This window comes from Apaloderma vittatum, unplaced genomic scaffold, assembly GCF_000703405.1.
Source record: "Apaloderma vittatum isolate BGI_N311 unplaced genomic scaffold, ASM70340v1 scaffold14584, whole genome shotgun sequence".
Classification (NCBI taxonomy): domain Eukaryota; kingdom Metazoa; phylum Chordata; class Aves; order Trogoniformes; family Trogonidae; genus Apaloderma; species Apaloderma vittatum.
This window is the reverse complement of record NW_009712217.1, coordinates 1-15,788: the sequence shown is the minus strand read 5'-3', so window position 1 is coordinate 15,788 and position 15,788 is coordinate 1. Positions and strand designations below refer to the sequence as shown.

At 38.9% G+C, this 15,788-nt stretch overlaps 1 protein-coding gene across 1 annotated transcript; it reads right to left on the bottom strand.

Moving 5' to 3' along the window:
- Positions 1 to 8,899: 8,899 nt before the first annotated feature.
- On the bottom strand, positions 8,900 to 15,169 carry LAMP2 (lysosomal-associated membrane protein 2). The gene is made up of 8 exons (XM_009867905.1): positions 15,056 to 15,169; positions 14,342 to 14,555; positions 13,551 to 13,712; positions 12,440 to 12,657; positions 11,814 to 11,933; positions 11,458 to 11,536; positions 10,515 to 10,682; positions 8,900 to 9,274 (listed from the first exon to the last, which is right to left on the bottom strand). Exons 1-8 carry the CDS (start codon positions 15,098 to 15,100, stop codon positions 9,135 to 9,137), a joined length of 1,146 nt encoding a protein of 381 aa, XP_009866207.1. The 5' UTR covers positions 15,101 to 15,169; the 3' UTR covers positions 8,900 to 9,134.
- Between the last annotated feature and the right edge of the window lie 619 nt (positions 15,170 to 15,788).

Here is a 15,788-nt window from a genome sequence, read left to right as displayed (position 1 = left end):
GTTTAGGGATTAATTTTGCTCGGAGTTCGTTATTTACACGACACTGATAGAGCCAGGGCAACACAATCCTTCTGCCTGCACAACACATTTAAAGGGGCATGTTCTGCTCAACAGAAACCAGCTTCTACCGAGGAAGATGCTGCTATGGTAGTGGTTTTTTCTTTTGATGTCAGAAGCAAGTTAAATCCACAAACATTTCCCCACCTGCCAATTGCTTTAGCTCTTTTGAAACACTTGTATTTCTGTGGAAACCAAACCCTCCATGCTTCAGGATGTGAAATTAACAGTTCTCCAGTTAGCAACAGGACAAATCTATTCCTTACCTGCCTATTGGAAGGACTCATGAAGCAGCTGGTCCTTTAGCAGATGCTGGACCCGTGCTTTGATCCAAGCCACAAAGAAAGACCAACTAATTGGGATGTAAACACGTGAACAGCTTAGAAGCAAAAGTTTCTGTTCCCCCACCAATATCTAGATCCCATCACATCAATGATCCCATTGGAAAAGTTCTCAGAAATGGCATGTGTCTCTTTACACTAAAACAAAGTTTTAAAAACACTGTAGTTAACTTTATTTTCCATACACCGATTCTGCTTTCAGCATATTTGTACAGATTTGGAGAACTGTGTACACCACTCTTCATGCTACAACCACCTAAAAGTGCTGGCCAAATTTCTGACTTCTGTTGAAGCCCAAAATAATACTTTATATGCACATATAAAATATACATTCATTTATGAAATTGCTAGATTTTATTAAAATAACCAAGCAAAAATGATGCAAAATGCTTTAATCTGCAATCTGAGCCTAAAACCCTGGATGGAAACCATCGGCTGGCAGCAGACAAGTAACATGCTTAGACAAGTAGGTGTTACTCAGAAATTGCCAGTCCCAAAATATTTCACCATCTACCACTCTGGCAAGGAAAATCAAGTATTGCAAGAGCAAAGGCACAACACAAATGACCAAGACAACTAAAGCCAACACACAGAGTCCAACTTGCAGCATTTACTCAATTAAAAAAAAAAAAAAGTTGTCTTTTTCACTCCTACAAAAAAAGACAACTTGGTTCAAGAGTCCATTTGCTGTACAAGAATCAGTGCTGTCCAATTCAGGTAAAGCTTATCTTTGGTCACAGTGAGGACAAAAATCACTGAACGTGCAGGTATTTCTCATATATCAAAAGTAACTCTTTTGAAATCTCCCTTCTCTGAATATACAGCTATTGTGAGTTACTTAAACATCAGTGTTGACTGTCTTCTTTGTGCACGTGAAATAACAAAGTTTACAGATAGAGGCTCAATGCACAAAGAGATTAAATATTAAAGCTGCTTTAGTAAATACTTGCTGCAGAGGACAGAAGCTTTGTGTGCCACCTGGAGATCTCTGCAGACCTGGCAGCTCTTGAGCTGCCAGTTGGAAATCGAGGTTTAGCGAGATAGACCAAAGAGGGTGAAAGAGCAAGAGGCTTCTTTCATCTCATCACCATGAACCTGATGGGAATGAAGCAGAACACAACCACAAAGAATGAGCTTCTATTTTGGTACAGGTTAGATACAGAACATGGAATTGCAAGAGGTATGATGCTAATAACAAAGAAAGCATCTTCAAACAAGTCAGATGCTCTTACTCCTTTGGAAGTGACTTTCTCCACTATGTATTAGTTTCTGCTTTATGATCAGCATTCCTCATACTACAAATTTTGTGCTCTTACACTATTCAGCTGTTTTGAGAGAGCAATAAATGGGAAGTTAAAAGGAGATTAATGCGATCAAAACAGACTGGTTTTGTATTTTCACTTGCATTCGTAGATCACAGCTTCTGAGTGATCCCCTGCTAACCCATGAAAGCCATCTGAAGGAACTGCAGGAATCTCTGAACAATCCCCGTTCTCAGTCAGTCTTTGAGAGCTCTCAAAATACTCTTGAGCCTCACACGAACTAGCGCTGAAGCGCTGTGTAGTTTCTTTTATGTGAACAGAATCAAAACTGAGACAAACTGCAGTCAGTGAAATTCCAGCCTCCCTCTCTCATTTCACAATTAAGCTCTGAACAAAAGGCAAAGCACAAACAAAACAGCACAGGACACAATTCCTTTGGCAGACTGTTGGCTTTTCTAAGTAGTGAAAGTTCTCCAGGACTGAGCCTTATCTTTGTGAACAAAGACATTAAAGACATCATGTCAGTGCAAAGCTATTTAACACACATTAACAGTCAACTTCTCCATGCTGATGTTAGATTAATTTACTAGAATGAAATGTTCTTCTCATATTATGTTAGTTTATTAGTGAGATCTGGTACCACCTTTACACTCAGAAGGAATATGAAACTCAGACTGATTCACAAGAACAAGCTCCTAATGAAAAAAAGGCAACAGCCATATTCCAAGTTCCTGATAGAAGCCTGTTAAGAGCTTGGTGTTCATTTTCCCACAGCATGTACAATTCGCTTTCGAGATAGCAGTCACACCTTTAATTATGGTTTTAGCTCTAGTACTATCCAATATAAGCTGTAAGCAACTGGAAATTTTCTTGTATAAAAAGATTAAACAACAGAAAAAGTTTTGTAGATGTCTTCTTTACTGAAAATAATCCTATTTCTCACATGGACACACATCACCACTACTCAGTTCCATGGTCCTCAGAACACTTACTTTCTCTAGAATCATACAGTAGCTTCAAGTAACTCTGCAATTCACCTTCAGACTCATGGCACATTATTCTGTCATCAAGTGCTTTAAACTTTTTAAAATAAACTACGAATTCATTTGGTTTTCTTCTTTTTAAAGAGGCAAATCAGGAAGTCTGGGAAAAGGAGAAGAGCGAGGAAGGTAGCAACAGGGACGGAACGAAGAGATTACACAGACTGATAGCCAGTACGACTTTTTCTTCTTCCAATGATATAAGATATAAAGACAAGAATGATAAGGAAGCCAAGTGCCATGCCCACCGCGATGGGAATAAGAAAGTTCAGGTCAGAATCAGCAAAGCATTCTTCAGCTGCAGAAAGAAGAAAAACAAAAAAAAAAGGCAAGGAAAAACAAATTAGTAAAAGGAAACCAAGCATTAGAGACTAAAGAAAGCAAGGAGCAAACAGATATTTTTGAGAATTTACACTGTATCAGATACAGTAATACATCTAAAGTAAAAATAGTATCGAGGAAAGAATTGATAGATTGATTTCTTTAAACACATACACTGCACACATGATTTGAATTGGTAATATAGTTCTGTACATTTAGTTTCATCTTCCTCTCTTAAGCAGTCCCTGGAGTTAGAAATGTGAGGACAAACCAGCAGTCTGAGCATGCATAAGTTGATGAACCTGAGTTAAGAGCAATACAGCAAGAAAAAAAGACGAACCGGTATATTACTGTCCTGTCTCAGTGACTTCCAAAACCCTCAAGCCACCAGCACTTCTCCAGGTTCCAAAGAGAAATAACGGACAGCAAACCAAGGAACAATGTAGAAATTACAGGACAGGCAAGATATATATGTTGAAAGCACTGAAAGGAAAACACAGAAAGACTCTCTTTTTTGAGTAAGCAACTTTATTTTCAATCCAAATACAAATCTCAGTTTCATCTGAGAACTATGTGGACCTTACCAAAACCAACATAAAAAAAAAAAATCAAGAGAGACAGCTGTTATGCTACAGTGGTTTTTAATGCACAGGTTATAAAATATGTGATGAACTCCTTGCTGATACCAACATCCACGCAAGAATTAGCAAACAACACTGGGAGCTGATGCCAAACTCAGCAATACACCTTGGACACGGAGGCAGGCGTTGGCATTCTTCCCATCTCGTAAAGAGAGCAGAGCTCCACCCGTGCAGCGCCAAGAAGAGATGTTTTGCAAGACGTGATATACAGTGTCTGTGCACTGCTTCAACGCAGTCAGGGTGCTTGACTTGCAGAGCAGAGCTCCTCACAAAACTTTTTTTGCTGGAGTTGATATTAGAGCAGAGTAAGCATCACACACACATTCAGTGCTTTAGCAAAAATTAGTGTTTTAAGGGGAGATTTAAACCGTTTGAGCCTCTAACTGAATCAGTTCTGGGAAATTCACTGTCTCAACTTAGCTCACTAGAATCCCATACACACCTACCACCACTCCTTTACAAAAGGCTCTACACAGCCTTTGGCTGAGAAGAAAAAAATCCCAACAACACGTGGAGGTTCATTATCTAAAAATACTCAACTCAGACAACCTGAAGACACCTGCTGCCAAGCAGAGCAACACTTGACAGGGAAAAGAGGAAAGAAAATGTGTTCCTTGTGTTACGAGCTACTTAAAATATTATGACTATTGAGAAAGTATTTAAGGATCCTAAACAGAGAATTGTATTTGATATTTAGTCATCTTTGTTCACCGAAGATCAACATACACAACTGAACTGCCACACGCTGGATAATGGGTCATTAATACTAAACATGAATGAATTTGCTAAGGATGAAAAGTGCCCAGCTGGCAAGGACAGAAATATCCTTTCTCTCTTCTTTAAAGGAAGGAGATTGCAGCAATACACATCACACTATGGCAGTGTTACAAGGAATTCCCAGACGAAAAGGGTTTAAAGTTTCATGCCAGGAACATTCCAGCCTTTACCTCGCTCCAGTTTGCCACTGCTGTTGGCACACACCTACCCATGTGTCACTGCTGGACGACGGTTAGAAGCCTCAGAGAAGTGTCTTCAAACGCAGAACCCGGTAATTGCACACAACAAACAGACTCCGCACTCAGGCCAGGAGGAACAGCTGTCTTGACGTATTTGGTTGAATGTGTGCCTTCATTGAAAGTCATCAGAAATTTTGTCCCTAACAGTTTTAGCCCCAGTATAAAAGCTGTCTTTCATTTTACTTCCAGTTAGGAGATGCAACAGATAGCCTGCATTTTTGGTTTTATTGGTATATACTATACAATAGGAACATTTTGGTAAAAAAAAAAAAAGTTCATTGGCTGGAAGGGTTCTTTTGAGCACTACTAGTATGGCATCTCTAAGCTAAAAGATCACAAATCTTGGTATTTTAGAGCATGATTTTAATATTTAGCAAACTCTATAAGGCACAGTCAATACTAATCAAAACAAACCACAGTTTATGATAATTACACCTCTTAATATTTAACATGAACAAAACTATTTTTATTGACATAATGCCACTCCACGTCTTCCATATTCTGAAATGAAAAGTGTAGTATTTTGGAAGAATTTAAATTAATTCCTCAATTGATTAAAAAACATTAGAAAAAACTTTTTTCCTGTGCGGGTGACAGAGCCCTGGCACAGGCTGCCCAGGGAGGTTGTGGAGTCTCCTTCCTTGGAGACATTCAAAACCTGCCTGGACGCGTTCCTGTGTGGCTGCCCTACTGGATCCTGCTCTGGCAGGGGGGTTGGACTAGATGAACTCTACAGGTCCCTTTCAACCCTTAACATTCTGTGATTACGAACTAGAATGTATTGCAAGTTGTTAAGGTTTAAACATAAACCACAATATATTCTGCACAATTTCTTAACCAGGTTTGTTTTTAAAAAGCCATTTGCCTGACTTGGCAAGCAAGCTGTCTTTTGAGTTATTTTTTTTTTCTTAAATGAACTATCCCATTTTAAAACTACTCATATCCAGCATTACACTGTTTCTTGTAACCAAAGTAAGCACTAGGACAACTAACCCCTGCAAAGGTGCTCCTACTGCTATGGGTACAGTGGAGTTGCCTTCTTCTGGGCTGCAGCCTCCAGGTAAACAGAAAAAGGGCAAGTTTGAAAAAGAAATGCATTTAACTGAAGTTTTTAACACTGTAATCTCCCTCTAACTATTTATAACAGCGCATCAGTCATCCATCCACAAAACCCTGACTACCTCCGCCTCCCCAAAATACAACAGTTCCCTTTCCCAGACACGCTGGCTGACTCCTAATTCCGTGACACACTTTACTGAAACACCACTTAACTACAGGGCAGCAGTAGCTAGTGCCTGTTCCAAGCTTTGTCACACTCTTGCAGCCTGACTTGTATTGAAAATTTGATGGAGATTTGATGCCTGCAGTCCCATTGTAGTTTAAATTCCCTTTGACTGATTTACATCCTTAGGAACCCCACTGTTAAGCTCTTTATCAAGAGCCTATTAAAATATTTGTGTTTTCCTCCATATTACCAAAGCTTCAGCTGACTCCAGCTTATATTACAGGAAGGTGCTAATGTTATTTTGACTTTGTGTAGCAGGTAAGAAGGTAGCAGTAACATAATGATGACACAAGCAGTGCAGACTAGAATCAAGAAGAAAGGCTACAGGAGTAGATCACATTTTTTCCCGTTGTGCTATGGCCACAGAGTTCACAGGACCAGTAAGAGGTGCAGTGAAGGGAAAAGTAGTGTCTCTCTCCATGCAGATGGAAAAAAAAAAAAAGCATTGAGCACTACTGTTACCAGAAGAACTGGCAGCCCAGACAGGGTCAACACAGCTTCTACCACAGAGGATGAAGCTACTGACCAATTCCGAGAAGGCTCCTTAAGGTCTTCCCACTTTTGCTGAATGCAGAGACCGATTTTCATTTTTCAGGGTGACCACAAGAAGGAAACTGTTCACAGCTGTACACCAGTTTACAACAGTTAGCAAAATCAATCATAAAAACACCTTGTCTGAATGGAGCTACAACTGAGAAAAGAAATTTAGAAGCAAATTTCTAATGATGAACCAGACATACAGTGTCTCAGCTCCCAAGCTGCCTTCTGCTAGCACACGGTACCCTGGCACACCTCAGAACGTGTGGAAAACAAAGCATTAAGACCCAGACAACGGAGGACTCTTGGAGGAGCACCTTCACCAGCTATGTGACGCAATCTCAGATGTACACTGATTGAAGTTGACCTTATTCATTTAGTTTATTTTCTTTTAAAAAAGACAGTAGAGGATGTCTGTTTTCAAATTAGTTAAAAAAAATGTGAACAAGCTTCCTTAAGAAATAGAACAATCTTTATTATTTAGAGCACATGTTGAACAGGTTGACAGTTCCCTAAGGAGCAATACATACAGGAAAACTAGTGGTTTTATAACAGGCAGTCAGGTGAAACTGAAGATGTTTTTTGAACCAGTTATCTGCATATCGGTTTAGGAGTACTTCAATCTCTGAGCCAATATACTTGCAAACGAGGATTAAGTTTCAAGTTTTTGCCAAGATATTTCCCGTATTGTTAAATTTTGGGAACAGTTTGCACTAATCTATACCGTCAGTTGGAAACTGCGCACAGTTCAAAAATGTGCATGGTCAGATGAAGACACTGTGGTGGCTACTCCTTAACAGAAATGCATGTGTAACTGGTGCCACTAACATCAGTCAAAACCACTGAAAATCTGTATCAACTTCTGCATTTGAAGATATATTAATATGAAAGTCATTAGATCCACTTTTTAAAAATTTTTAATTATAATGGAAAGTCTTGAAGCCTGTTTCAGGATTAGATTTATAGTCATTCCCCACTTTCATTAAAATGAATTTCAGTAACTGATGCAAAATTCAAGCTGTAGACTACAAGCTACAGTAAGCATTAACCACCCATATTTGCTTCCTTGGCTAGTGTCAAGAGTAACTTCTTATGAAAAGAAAAAAATTACTGAAAGAAGTGTGTTTTATGATTTGTATACAAACATGCCACAGACATCTCTACAACCCTAGAAAACACTAATAAAACACTAAATCAGTTTTGATGCAGGCTAAACTCATTCTAATGGGGGAGATGTTATGTTCATTAAACAACTAGTTTAGGCAGCTCCTGTTATGACGTATGCAAAAAAGCCACACTTACCTAAAAGTCTAAAAGACTTTTTTTTTTTTCCATGCAGTAAAAACTATGTATTACAGCACAAGGAGGGCAGAGAAAGTCGTGCAGCAAGGGTTAGTCTCTACAGAGCTGCAGTTTAAGAACATTCCAGTTGCACTGCATTTTTTAAGCTCGTTATCCTTTCCATACAGCAAGGAAAAACAGGTGTTGTGGGTCCATCTCAGACATGTTTGGCTTTTGCATTCTTAACATTAATAAATGCTACACAGCAATCAAACACAAAGTACATTAAACATTCAGAATGCCAATGGCAGGCAGTTAGAATATGAATTTTGATTGGCAGAGAACCATTCAAAACGAAGATTTAAAGACAGCTCAAGCTGCAATAACAGATACTGGCTCATTAAATGAAAGTGTCTTTAAACAATGGTCATTCAAAGCAACAAGACAGACCAGTTCTGTGCAGTATACGATATAAAGTTAAGTGCACTTTAAATTTCTGGAATATTTAGAAAGGTTATTCCCTTTAAACTGATGCCAGCAAAAAAAGCTTGCATTAATTTAGCAGAACTCTGCCTCACTTGAATAGTTTAGATGATTGCCAAGGTATAATAAGTGATGAAGATTTCAGTGCCTAACAGTATATTTTTTTTTTTTTTGGAAACAGCACTGAAGTTGTCTTGTATATCCACCATTTGGCAAGTATGGGTTACCCATTTGGTTTGTACAGCCAGGGTGTAGGAATGATTCCTGAAACTACACCAAGGCAGGAGTAAACTCTTCAGATTTTGTCAAAGCTAAGTTACTGCTGCCACTTCAAAAGATCACTTAATCATCAGCCTAAAGTTCAATTCTATGAAAACCAAAGTTGTTATTGGGCATCATACAATCCTTGTCAAACACTGTACGAGTCAACATAGTGACTAATGCTGCCAGCTTAACCCACAATTATGACAACAACTAAGGAACGCAGAGGAGAGAAGCAAGTACAAATTCTATGCTATTCCGGGAGTTGCCCAACACGTATCAGTTTAGAACGTGTTCTTGTTTCAGGCTATAATTTGTAAAAAGCAGAAATAAATCCTAAACACTGTAGAGGTTTTGCAAGATAAAATCCTTAGCCTAGCAATTAATGCAGTATTTGACATCTTCAAAACAGCTATGAAACCCACGTCGTTGTCTTAGAGCAGGAAAACTATAAACGTAGTTCTGCTTCATTTGAGATAAATATTCTCTGCTTCTCAACTCCAATTAGCTGTGGCTAGTAATTACTCCTAAGTTTGGGGTCTTTTTTGGACTTCAGAACTTGCACTTGCTTTGTTTAGAGTGAAATCAGAACAGGAATCACATTTAGATTCACAAAGTTTGATATCCAGCATAGCTTTTTCTTCTGCCAATTATGTAAGCAATCACTATAATGGCAATCAAGCCAGCAAGTGCAGCACCAACTACAATTGGAATTAGAATGCTGTCATCATCCAGCGAACACTCCTCGGCTGTAGATGAGAAAAAGGTTGCAACAAGGAATAAATAAAGACAGAATACTTGCCAAGTGTGGTACAAAAAAAAATTACTCTGTTTTCTTTAATATGAAGGTGTTAAAAAATAATCATCAAGTGTTACATCTTTAAACTGAGAAACTGAGAACTGCAGAGGTCTCAAGGGTATACCTAGCACACATTAAGCGTTATAATCACTTGAACACTTGATAAACTATAGAAAGCTAATGCTGTACAAGTTTTCATGTGCACAAAAGCTGTACTAGACAAGGGAGTAGCCATTCTTCTACTTTTAAGACAGAACCAGGCTTATCTATTCCATGCTTAAGGCAAGTCTGGTGCTTTTACTCACTAAGAATAAAGTGACCTAGATGTGGTATCAAGAACCTATCCAGAATGGAGGTGTGTTACACAGAGATGAGGGAACTGTACTAGAAGAGAGCTGCAACTTGAACTACAGAGTGAAATGGGACCCTAACTCTGTAGAACTTATGATAAATACTGTTAACCCCTCACACATCTGGGGAGTTAACTTACCTCTGTCTAAAAAAGGAGTTCTCAAATCTGTACCTAATCTATTTGTCTACAGATTAGTCTAGCCCAATAAAACTGTGCTGCAAGTATTAAGTGCAAGGATTAGGTTACACTGAAGATTAAGAGGTCATTTAAGTCATTCTAGTTCTCCCCAGACAAGATCAGGATAATGCAGCAAACAAACATTCTAGCATTTTTCTTTAGTTCTGGATATTCAAGAACACTTCTGAAAGAAGGTCTGTTGGTTCATTTTTTTTCTCCCAACACTCCTATTCCTTAGACAGACAGGTAAAAAGAAACAAAACACCTAACGGTGTTACCAGAGGCCACTTCTGCTTAAGTTTTGTCCCATTTTCTTGTCTATTCAAGCTACAAAAAGCTGTACGTAAAGATGATGTCAAGTAATTTGTAACTTATTCTGCAAGGCAATGCTTAAATCCCTTCTTCAGTGTCTCTAGCTCTTCCAAATTTTATGAAGAGAACCAACATAACTAGCAGACTTTTTTTTAAGTGAGAACAAAGTTTTCCCTGAACTTGAGTCAGTCTCAGAACAGATTCTCTTCATTCCACATGTAAAAAACAAAAGACAAACACAATGGAACAAGAGCTTCAAAAGTAAAGTGCTTGCGCCCAGCGCTGATGCTGTTTAGCAAGTAGGACTTCTGCAATCATTACAAGAATTAACAAAAAAAAGAACTCTTACCTGTAGAGAACTTATTTGCCTTCACAAGGAATGGCTGAATCCATACATTAAAAGTATGTATCTGAAATTCTTCATTAATCTCAAGAGTTTGTTCTTTTCGGCACATGTAAGAACTGCCAAGGAAGGCATCCCACTTGCTGAAATTGTTGTTCTCTGCATTCGAAACGACTACACAAAGGGGAAAAGGAAATTTGCACGTCAGCTTTAAATGCAAGAGAGCGGTTAACACAATCATAAGACTAAGGAGCTCAATTTAGAGGGGTCAACTTTTAAACATCAACTACTCTGGAAAATAAGGTAGTTTGAAGCCCGATTGATCTGCTTAACCAAAAAAAGTCAGGCATTGAAGCTATTACAGCACTCAGCAGTAACCTGCCCTCCATACAGACATGAGGCTTCCCTTGTAGCTCGGGACATCCCAACACTGCAGTCACGAGCATTTCAGCTTTAGTGCCCTTTTAACTGCAGTAGCCCTGACAAGCAACTTGAAAAAAACATTTTGGAAAAAAGCATGGCTTAGTTTTTGGACGACTGGTTTCTTTTCTCAGCGAGAGTTAAGCAGCAGTCATCAGAAGATAGAGCAGCATCTTCAGTCAAAGACAACTGCTGCTTTAGGGGAAAAAAAACAAAAAACCAAACTTCATCGTTAGTACAAGTGTATTTCACAGCTCAAAAAATTATGTTACTGAAAACAGCTATCAAGAAGCTCTCTTAATTTATATATATATTTATCAGAGACCCCATTAGCAGAGTAACCGCATGCTGCTGTTTAAAGTAACTCTTGTAGACATTTCTGCTTATTACTTTTTTTCCTACCAACTTAAAAGACTTAAGGTAGGAAGTAGCAGTAAGCATGAACAGCACTGAAAAAAAAAGTTGGAAGTATTTGATTAACATCAAATAAAAGCTTACACTTGGGTTTAAGGTAGATACTATTTCTTACCAGAACCGTTCAGACGGTTGAGCAGTGTAACATTCACCTCTTTCAGATAAAATTTTTGTCCACCTTCACTGGCATTTTTCTGTTTAAGAAGGAAGAATCAACTATCAGTGTTCAATTCCACATTTTTAACCTTAAGAACACAGGCTTTACAAAGGCTAACACATTTACTACAGTCTTACACTTTCTACAACTGTAACCCAATTCTCCATGTGTCTAGAGGCAGTCGGCTAGCCAGTTCCACTTCCTACAGGGGAACAGCCTACCACCATCAAGTGACAGACGGATTTTGCTCTAAGTGATCATCATGCAAAGATGCTGAAGTGGAAGATTAGTTTAAAATAAAAGAAGGTACTTACAACAACAAATGTGAAACCGATCAATGTGCTATTTCCATCATTCAACTTCAGAGTAGCTGTCCTGTTACCACATGTACCATCTGCAGTAGTTGTCTTTGGATTGATGTTGATGAGAAGAGGCTGAAACACAGACATATCACATCAAAGTCATTCAGCTGCCATTAGGAATCCATTGTTTCAGTCAGTAGCAGTCTTAGGCTAGATTAGCTCATCACGAAGATGAGCGCAGGAAGACTGAGCCTGGCTTCTATCGAACCAAGGCCACCTGATTTACATGCTGGTAATCCTGAAGCAAACAAATTGCCAAGTCTTTTGTTGACCTAGTACAACAGGTTAGCTCTGGCTCCCTCTGCGGGGAATGACAGTATCTGCAGGGACCGACACACTAAGAAAATTCCAGGCTTTTAATGACGTCAGAGGTACTCAGTAACAAGTTACATTGAATCCACGCAAAGTTTTGAAGCTAGGTATGCAAAAAACCAATTCTGAAGTCAGAAAAGTGCTGTACACAATACTTGGAAGCAGTTCTGGAGAGCTAGCAGCGTACAAAGCAAACACCCTGCCCTCCCACGTCATACCAACTAACTACAGCAGCCCTTCTATTCTTCTAAATAGAAGAGAAGCACCTTGTCTTGGGAAACATTCAGCTGCAGCGCTGCAACAGCCAGAAGACAAGTCGAATTTCCATTTTTAAGAGAATAGTTTCCTGTTTCTGGATTCTCCACAGGTTTGGGAGCAGTAGTTGGAGCAGGCGATAAAGTGGTGATCGATGCAGTAGTTACATTGGCAATAGTAGGCGTAACAGTAGGTGCAGAAGTAGGTGTATCAGCACGACATCTAAACTCTGAAAAGAAATTTTAACCACGATTTCAGTGCTGAAATTTTAGTCAAGTCTTATGACTCAGAGGTCAGCTCAATACAGATACCGATTTCCTTACCGAAATCTAGGCTCACTGGGAGTCTGCTCACCATGAAGGCAGAAGCCCCAAGCTCAGCACTGTGACACAGTATTGCAAACAACTTACAGCTACCGTTTTCTCAGAAGTTCCAATAACCCACAGTTTTAAGTCCACGTAGTATATGCAGTACTACTTACCTATGACACACCAAACTGACACACATGAACAAAGGCAGAGAAGCGATGCTGTGGTTTAACACCAATTAACTATCCCAGCCAAAACCAGCACAAGTGGTTATAAAAATGCGATGTGCATCTGCTGTAGACAAAATAAGCGACTCTACTACATAGCTAGACGTAGCAGAATGATGTGCTCATCTCCTTTGAGCAGCTGAGCCATGAGATGAGACAATAAGCTCTGGACTATTTAAATGAAAGAAAAGAGGCTACCACTGAAAACGAAAGACAGTCAGTTAAAAACCTTGAAGCTCAAATGATCCAGTCAGCAGCAGTAGTTCTGAAGTGCTCATTTTTAATACCCCGATTACTGGCAACACACACTTTGTTAGACTAGCATCTTGGCATGGGAACAATCTACATTACTGTATACTAGTAAATCTGGTCTACTAATCTATTTTCCCAGAAACAAAGACAGATGTACTAAAGGATATTTACATTAATATTATCCCACACAGCACATCTTAGAACTAGTCGATTTTTTTTAATAGGACTTTGCTCCCTGAACTAAGTTGTGATACACAAAAGCTCATTCACAAACTGAAATCATAGAATCATAGAATAGTTTCGGCTGGAAGAGACCTTCAAGATCAAATGCTCACCTTTTTTACCAATTGTACCATTCTGAACAAAAGGCTGGAGAGTAACATTCCAGAAAATCTGCGTTACATTTTCTGCTTCAATAAAGTCAGTATTGTGACACACAAAGACTTTATTCAGTTGCACTGGACCCATAGTATCCTTTACAACAATAGTAACTGGTCCTAAAAATAAGAACAAATATTTTAATGCCTTGTGAACTACAATGCCTTTAATACCTTATGAACTACAAGAACATTTACAGTGTTAGGTTTTACATAATTCAGTAAGACAAAGCAATAATTAAGTTTAACAATCCTAACCTCTCCTGACTGTTCTATGTATGTGTCCTGACCTGAAGTGGTAAGTAATGCAGAGAAGTAACCAAGCTTCCAGAAGTACACAAGCCATTAGAAAGGTGAACCCTTTTACTTAAGTTCTTGTTTAAGAAAAAAAACTCCAAACCTATTACTATGAGGTACCAGCACACAGAAAGCCTAATACTGTATTGCTTTGGTGGGTGGAAGGTCTAGTACACACTAAAATAAACCTTCCGTGTGCTCAAGGCCTTTCAAATGGTTAATCCTCCCCTTCTGTTCTCCACTTGAGAGGAATTTTACATGCAGCGAAACTAACTAGTCTGTGTTCTTATCCAGCAGGTGTGATGAACAATAGTCAGGCAGTATGCAGCATAGAAGTCGTTAAATACATTATTAGTCCTTCTAATTTCGAAGAAGCCAACCAAGGTCAGGTACACGAGACCTGACACTTATGGTCACGTTTTTTGTAAGTAGAATTCTGTGCTGAACATTACCTTTTCTTTTAGCATCAGGGAATGCAGCCGAATCATTGGTGTTGTAGGTAAATGTGATGAGGTCCCCCTGGTAAGTTTCGTTGGTTTTTGTAAAGTTAATGCTCCAAGAGTGGCCTTTTCCAAACTGTACTGCCACAAATGCAGCTTGTGTGTCATTGCCACAGACGCTTCCATTGTGTGTCACACTGGATGACAAATTCAAGGTTGCGGTTTTCTAGAAAAGGGTAATTTAAAATGTTTTCACAGACAGCAGTTCTCCCTCATCACAATGCTATAAACCTGCTGGAGTTAGATGGAACCTTGTGCAAGATTAGAGAGATTATTTTAGGTTATTCAACAAAATTAAAAAACAGGCTTCCTGACAACTGAGTTAGAAAGGATCCATAGCAGATTCAAGTACAAAAGTACATATCTAACTTGGCTGTAAATCTTTACTGTGCTGAGCTCCAATTCACATTTATTATTCGATAGACATATGCCACCAAGTTGGACTAGTATGCTACTGAAGTAAATGCAATAGGGCGCTTTCAGTTGTTTGTATTACTGAGAACTTATGCTTTGCTATAGAATGAGTATTTAGTAGTAGTCTTAACAACTGACTTAGTAAAAAACCAAGAAGAAAGTAAAAGAAGAAACACTCTGGGTAAGAGAGTGTACTTAAACTTCTACGCACAACAAAATACAGTTCTCAACAAGTCAGTTCAGAATACTTACATAATCACTACTGTTTGTTTCATATTTTATCAAGAATCTCATCATCCAGTTTGCATACAGGCACGTAGCATTAGAGGCATCCTTTAAATCTACTTCCACTGCATAGGACTGGGAAAAACCTATGAGATGTGATTAAGACATTGGTTTTACTTCACTTTCTAGAACTACTCAAGAGGACAGCTCATTACAAAGTAGCAAATTATTTCAGGACTGGATACATGGAATCATAGAATATCAGGTTGGAAGGGACCTCAAGGATCATCTTAGTCCAGTCCTAATTCAATTTGGATTCAATCTGCCAGGCACTGAAAGAATAGCTGGATTTCTAAAAAGTAATAGAACTAGGAACCACACCATGAAGTTGCCAAAGCTAGATAAAAATTGAGAGGATGTTTTGTAATCTGTTTACCTAATAAAGACTAATAACCCAAATGAGTATTAGCTTTCTGGCAGCAAACTGAATAACCTAAGCGCACGAACGCAGCAATTAAACAATGTGCTGTTTGTAGACCAGAGTCTCTCTACTATCTTATCTGTTTCACCAGTGGTATGACTCAAGCTGACCTAAAAGGGCTGAGACTGGGGTTGTCTTCATTGTGCTTCCACAATTTCTGGCTCGAAAGACACACTTGTTAAATAACCTTTATGTTTTCAGACATCTTTTTATAGCCGTCAGGTTTTTAACCCACTGCCCCTCAGCGGACGCGTTCCCCCGCGGCCGGGCTGCTCTCCC

What these genes read in the sequence shown, in the direction of transcription:
- LAMP2 (XM_009867905.1), bottom strand. Translation starts at nt 15,100, where the DNA reads ATGATGAGATTCTTGATAAAATATGAAACAAACAGTAGTGATTAT. An exon ending in TGGTACAATTGGTAAAAAAG is followed by an intron (nt 12,658 to 13,550) that starts GTGAGCATTTGA and finishes ATTTCTTTTCAG; the next exon opens with AGTTTAGATGTCGTGCTGAT. An exon ending in TCGGTTTCACATTTGTTGTT is followed by an intron (nt 11,537 to 11,813) that starts GTAAGTACCTTC and finishes CTTCTTAAACAG; the next exon opens with AAAAATGCCAGTGAAGGTGG.